The sequence below is a fragment of the Daucus carota genome, chromosome 7, assembly GCF_001625215.2.
Source record: "Daucus carota subsp. sativus chromosome 7, DH1 v3.0, whole genome shotgun sequence".
Classification (NCBI taxonomy): Eukaryota; Viridiplantae; Streptophyta; class Magnoliopsida; order Apiales; family Apiaceae; genus Daucus; species Daucus carota.
The window spans coordinates 40,215,518-40,222,435 of NC_030387.2; the positions used below are offsets into that span (position 1 = coordinate 40,215,518).

At 33.7% G+C, this 6,918-nt stretch overlaps 1 protein-coding gene across 1 annotated transcript; it reads left to right on the forward strand.

Annotated features, from left to right (window-relative positions):
- The first annotated feature begins 5,330 nt into the window (after positions 1-5,330).
- LOC108194006 (fatty acid elongase 3-like) lies at positions 5,331-6,529 on the forward strand. Its single transcript, XM_017360887.2, has one exon. It carries the CDS (start codon positions 5,473-5,475, stop codon positions 6,355-6,357), a length of 885 nt encoding a protein of 294 aa, XP_017216376.1. The 5' UTR covers positions 5,331-5,472; the 3' UTR covers positions 6,358-6,529.
- Positions 6,530-6,918: the final 389 nt, after the last annotated feature.

The window sequence follows — 6,918 nt, forward strand, 5'->3', positions numbered from 1 at the left end:
TCGAGCTGAGTCGAGTCGAGCGAAGCTATAATTTGAAAATAGTACAATAGTCGCATTGCAAAATCGTACAAGTTTTTTTCACCCAGACACTTTCTGGATCCCATAGCATCTCAAGCTTTAGATCATTTGCCTCTAAGTTCTTCCTTTTTTATCTGACTTAACATATTTCTAGTGTGTGTCCGAAGTCATATATTAATAAACGCCGGAAAATCCAAATAAAATACTGGTATCTTAAATTTGTGGGCATGATACTAGATCAAATTAATTAATACTGTATTTAAAGGCTTCGAATTAAATAACAATAATACTCCATTAAAAATCCCCAGACAGCTCATGTTTTAACATCTTCCGGACCTTTGTACCAAGTCGGTTTTAAAAAGGAAAAATGAATCTTAAGCCCTGACAGGATTATTCTGGACCAACTAGACCACCCAGGAATATCAAGTTTAGGCCCAAGTAAGAGGCTCATGTGATTTTCGGCCCATTTGTATCAACAAAATTTGAGCTTTCTTCAAATAAGTATTGATACAACAAGTATATACTAATTTTGTATGTCAAACGCTAGCAAATAATTCATATTTAACTGTAAATTAAAATTAAAAGTAAGAATTATCCGGAAAAGGTCATAAATTTTACTTTCAAACTTTTAAATTTAACTTGTGAAACTACTATAGTGATGAAATATGCAAGATTTATGATGGAAAACATGTTTCTTGTACTCTTTTCTTGATATCAACTTTCTTGATATTCAACATATCTATACAATCTATATATATTATTAAATTTAAATATGTAAAAATTTGGTCGTAGTCGAGTGAATTCAACTCTTTATTCACTTAAATCAAATTAGTTAGAAACGTTAGACCATCTATCCGTAGATAACTATTCCGTCACATACTAAAACTAATAATATATTAATATGATACTTCCTCCGTCTCATTTTATAAGTCCTTTTTGGGAAAAAAACTTGTCCCAATATACTTGCTCCTCCCTTCTTTCAATACAAATTTATCTCTATATTATGACTGTTTTGAAACTCAACATTATTCTCATTTCTCTCAATGCACTAAATCTCTATATTTATTCTAATTTTTTTGAAACTCAACTATATTCTCCCTTATCAATGTACTCCCTCCGTCCCCTTTTACATGTCCACTTTGGAAAAAAAATTTGTCCCAAATTACTTGTCCACTTCTCTTTTCAAAGCAATTTTTTGTATGTTTTTTCAAAAAGTAACAACTTCCGATGTTTGACTAACATATATATATACACAACTCTATCTAATTCATTACATTTATTATTAGGGATATGTATGAAAACAAGATATCCAACTAACATTTTCTTAAGATGCGTTATTTTTTCAAAAGGACAAGTAAAAGGAGCCAGAGGGAGTACTAATTAATGATACATGAGATAAAATTATATCTAACTAACTACTATTTTCTTAATATGCGCATTTTTTCCAAAGGAACCTATAAATTGAGACGGAGGGAATATATAAAATAATTTGGCACGTCATCTGAGACAAGATTTGGACTAGGTAACATTACTCTTGCTTTTAGCCACCATGAATCATCAATTTGCTTGTTGCCTGCATAAATCATGGCCAGTTTATTTTGGAAAAGAGTATGAACACCAGTTATTTTGACTTTTGAGGTCGGATTCTCGGTTAATTTGGTAGCTGTCCTCCCAATCTTCAGTGACAGATAGCGACTGAGCATGAATCTGGAGAATTCCTGAAATGCAGGGCAGTTTAAAATACCATGCAATTGAGCTCTAAGTCCTCTGAAATTGTTGCAACAGGAGACTTCCTTTTGGTAGCTGGCCTCTCAATCTTAAGTGACAGACAGCGACTGAGCGTGTCATTTACAACCTGATGCCAATAACATTTGTCCACGTAAATCCAAAGAATTTCCGGAAATACAGCTTTGTTTAAAGGATCGGGTCCTGACAAGTAATTGTAATTGTTGTAGCAATCTATGTGCTATTTTTTGTAACGGAAAGACATCAACCAAATTTTTATGTGCATGCAGGAGCCATCACTCTAACTGCCCTATAGATACCCGATCTAGGCATGTTGACAACAATCACTTGTCAGGATTATCTCCATCGTCTAAACAATAACAGAATGACACTTGTGGCGGAACTGAATGCAACCAAGGGGCATTGAATGCAGCAATGCAGATCTTACCGGTATACATATAGTGAAAACTGATCTCTTTGTCATGTCAGTTTTGTATTCAGAGCAGATACAGACATATGGGGAGTGAAAGATGCCTACGGGCAACTTTTTAACTTCATCACATTGAAGCGTGAATAAACGCCCTGCTGGTCCTCAGATTTTTGAGTACGAAGGTAAGTGAAATGAAATTTATAGAGTTTCGGTCACTAGTTCCAATTTTAATAAATCAAATAATGAAATATTTAGGTTATTTTATTGACGGTTCTTGATTTGTTTCAAGGGCTAAAATATGTGAAACATAGTTATTTACAATATTTATGGATGGCTCCCAAATTTTAAGGATGATAATAATTAATAAATGATTAACTAAAAGGTATGTGCAAGAGATTCCAATGACTTTAGTTCTATTGCTAATAAGAAGTGAAACATGCAATTTATTGTTCAGACGCAATCTTATTTTATCAGAGCATTTTTAATGATATTGATTATAAGTGTGAGCTAAATTGAAATTATGATATATTATGTAAAATCGGTTGAATTTTTAAAATATTTTACTTAGATGATATTGATTATCTTTTCACTTGTCTTTTTCTCTAGAAAGACTTTGAGATCAAAACAAATATAAATGTTACTCCTTCCGTCACTCGTGGTTGTTTACGTTCATTGCTTGCATGCATTTTGATGCTTCTATAAAGTATAGTTGTATAACTTTTTTTGAATTTTTTTTCGAATAAAAATTTATATATCAAAATTTTATTTAGAAAAAATATATTATAAAACTATATTTTAAATGAATGTAGAAAAACGTGCCGAAAATTAACGTAAGAAAATGAGGGGACAGAGGGAGAAATATTTTCTCCATCTGTCATCTAATTTTTTTATCTAAAGTTTGAGAGTTCGAATTCAGAAATCCGGACAACATATACCGTGGAGGGTAAAAACGGTAGTGTCGAAATCCAGCATCTCGTTAATTTTAAATTAAAATACACAGTAGCATTTTGGCTACTGTTAAATCGAAATATTTAACATGAGTAGGAGAATCGAGACCCCGTGAAGCACATGGGCACATAAAATAAAGGAGTGAATATAATCTTCAAAGTTAGAACACCGCACTTGCAGCTTTTTTCATGTAAAAACGAGAACTTGTCCGCATCCATCTCTAAAGCGTATTCGTAAATTTGTAGGCGAGCATAGCTGTGTCACAGCTGAATATTTGTGCACATAAAGAGCCATCAATTATTAATATGGTTGTAGTCAATCAAAATTTATTCATAATTCTGTCAAAAAAAAATATACATAATTATAAAATAATTATTAATATATGTCTACGAGCATACAGAAAATCCGTTAATTTAATAACAAGAAAATTATGAAATTATAAAAATTGTAATGGGTGTATAATTGTCATATGACATTGTATTTCTATCTAGAATAAAAAATAAAAATTACCGATGATTTACATCAGGATCCGCAATATTCATGATTATGCAAGTAGTGGTAGATGCCTGTGAAAAAAAAAAAAGTGGTGGTAGATGCCAACTTAAATGAAGCTACCTACCAGCATCTTATTCATGCATTTATATCGGTAGATATTTTATTTTCTTTCAAAGAAGCGCATCTCACTATCGGCAGTGAATTGCAGGTTTCCAGGTCGGTATTAGTTTCAACCGTTTTGAAAGAACGGTCCTCTGTATTCTGATGTTTATGTAGTGTACCCGTCATATATTTTATGTGCTCTCTCCGTCTTTTTTAGTTGTCACATTTGATTTTTTGTGTCGGTTAAATTGATCAAAGTTGATCAAAATTTATTAATATTTTATCATTGATAAAATTAAAAAAATATATCACCCGAAAGAACTTTTGATCTACTTTAAGATATAATTTTCAGTTATTTAAATTAATGAAAGAGTGACTTATAATCTTTGGTAAAAAATTAGTTAATTTGACAAACAAAAATAGAAATGTTACAACTAAAAATAGACGAAGGGAGTAATGTTTATGAAAATTTTAAAATACGATTTCTAATTAATAATAAATGTTTCTTATATTTTAAGTTACATATTAATCTTGTTTATAATCTTTATTTAAAAATTTCAAATTTCTTATCACAAGCTATGTCCTTGGATGATTTGTAACTTCTCCATAACCAAAGACACAATGCAATTTTATTGACACATACCGCATCTGCGCTTTGGGAGGACTATGACTTGTGACTCGTCTTTCCTTCCGTTTGGTTCAAAAAGACTATTCCATTATAAAAGTTTCCAGAGAATTGACTTTTCCTATTAAGTAATGAATTGAAATGACCTAATCGATGATGACTCTTCACATTTTATGCAAGTAAACATACTGTAGTCAAATTACAATTTACATCCAATTTAGAAACTCAACCTCAACTTATACGTTGTTCTATTCAGCAAGAGTTCGATCTGATTCACGAAATATTACCTATTTAATATATTCATATATGGATTCATCAAATACTTTCTCTAATATATTACATAAAATATTTGCTTTTTTCACATAATTTCAATAAAGTTTACTCAATAATTAAATTTATGTGCTTCTCGTAAGAAAAAATTGACGAGAAATATATATTTTAATCACATAATGAAAATATCCCAAATTTGCGAAAAATTAAATCTGAAATTTTTCTATAAAATGTTTTGGAAAATCTAACATTTTCGTGTAATGAAACATGTAATTGAAAACCGGTGTTTTAAAAGTAGAAATCGGTCTTAATCGACGAATACATGTTATATGGATTAATTAAATTGATCTGAGAGAGGACAAAGATTAATTGAATAATATAAAATTTAACTAATTTAACAGATTAAAAATTAATCAATGATTAATCACGATAATTAACGAATTTTAGAACAATGCACTTAACTAATTATGTCACACCAAAAAGAATTCAAAATTCAAGCCTCCACTAACAAAAACACACCATGTTAAATCCTTATTCCACAAAATCAAGTAAAACCCAATTGAACGCAAGTCTTCAGAGTCAAGAAACAACATGAATGATAAATTAGTAATTAACCCAAAACATTAAATTTGGTAAATTAACCAAAACCTATATTTTAATACCCCAACAAAATATATAACAAAAGGCATGCACGTTTATATAACACCAACCAATATCTCCATGTCCACAAATCCTTCACACCCTCTCCCTAATTTAATCTTTCGCCTCTAACACCCCCCATTCTTCATCTTAAACCCCCCTCTACCCCCACAATACTTACATTTTTTGTGTCTATAGGCCGGAAAAAAAATAAATTCCGATGCTCAAGATTTTATATTATTTGACGGAGCATCCGTTGATCATTAATTTCCGGTGGAGTCCCACCCAATCATGGGGCGCCACGTGGTCATTTCTGTTCACCTCAATTTCTTGTTACATCCTCCTCTCCGTGTTCCTCCATCTCTTTCTTCTTCTCATCCGTCAGACCCGACCCGTTCCACTCGGGCCATTACCGGCTTTCCACAGCCTCCTGATGTCGGTAATCTCCGTGGTCATATTCGCCGGAACCCTCTTCTCCGCCGCCGCCGAGATTCGCGACACGCGGTGGTCGTGGCGGCGCTCGAAGATCACGCCGCTCCAATGGCTCTTCTGCTTCCCCCTCGGGACCCGCCCCTCGGGTCGGGTCTTCTTCTGGTCCTACTTGTTCTACCTCTCCCGCTTCCTACACACGTTCCGCACAATCTTCCTCATCTTCCGCCGCCGCAAGCTCTCCTTCTTCTCGCTCTTCAACTCGTCAATCCTCATCCTCATGTCATTCCTCTGGCTCGAATTCTCCCAATCATTTCAAGTACTCGCTATCCTAATGACCACTTCAACCTACGCCATCGTCTACGGCTACCGGTTCTGGACCGCAATCGGTCTCCCCGGAGCTTGCTTCCCATTTGTTATGAATTGTCAGATTATGTTGTTAACTTGTAATCTCATCTGCCACGTCGGCGTGCTTGTAATGCACGTCACGAAGGGCGGATGTAACGGGATCGGAGCGTGGATTCTGAACTCGGTGTTGAACGCGGCGATTCTGGTTATGTTTTTGAGCTTCTATGTGAAAACGAAGCAGAGGATTAAAGTCAATGTTGCTGTGGCTGATGGTTGCGTTGGCCAAAACGGTGAGGAATTGGTCAAGGGTAAAGATAAAACGATCTGATTTTTTTTGTTTTTTTTGTAAGTTATATTTGTAACAAAAATTATTTGGGGAAAAATAAATAGATTAGCCCCGTTAGATTTATAGATTTTGTGAATTTTGGTCATATCAACACAATACGAACTGTATAATTATGACGAAAGTTGAGAAAGGGATACGATAATTTTAGATCTCAGATGACTCGTAGAGGTAATGTCTGTGCACATCTTATCTGATCGGGTTTATGAAATGTCCGGAGCTGTGAAGAAGGGAAATTCTAGTTCCGGGAGTTTTTATTGTAAAGGTAGATTAGAGTCTTTGAGTTGAGTCAAAACTAATTTGTTGGCGGCCTTAAGCTGGTGGTGTGGACCTTGTTGTGGGTGAATTGTGGAGGAAAATTTGACGTTTTCGGTTTTAATAATAATAGTATAAGGGCTTTTGAAAATACGTATTAGCTGCTGAAATTAGAAACTCTATAACTTATCCGAGCTAACTTGTATTCCGTGAATTTTTAATATTAGAACAAAATGATTTTGACTTTGTAACTTAATTCTAAAGTACAGGTACGTTTAGAGCATGCACGCA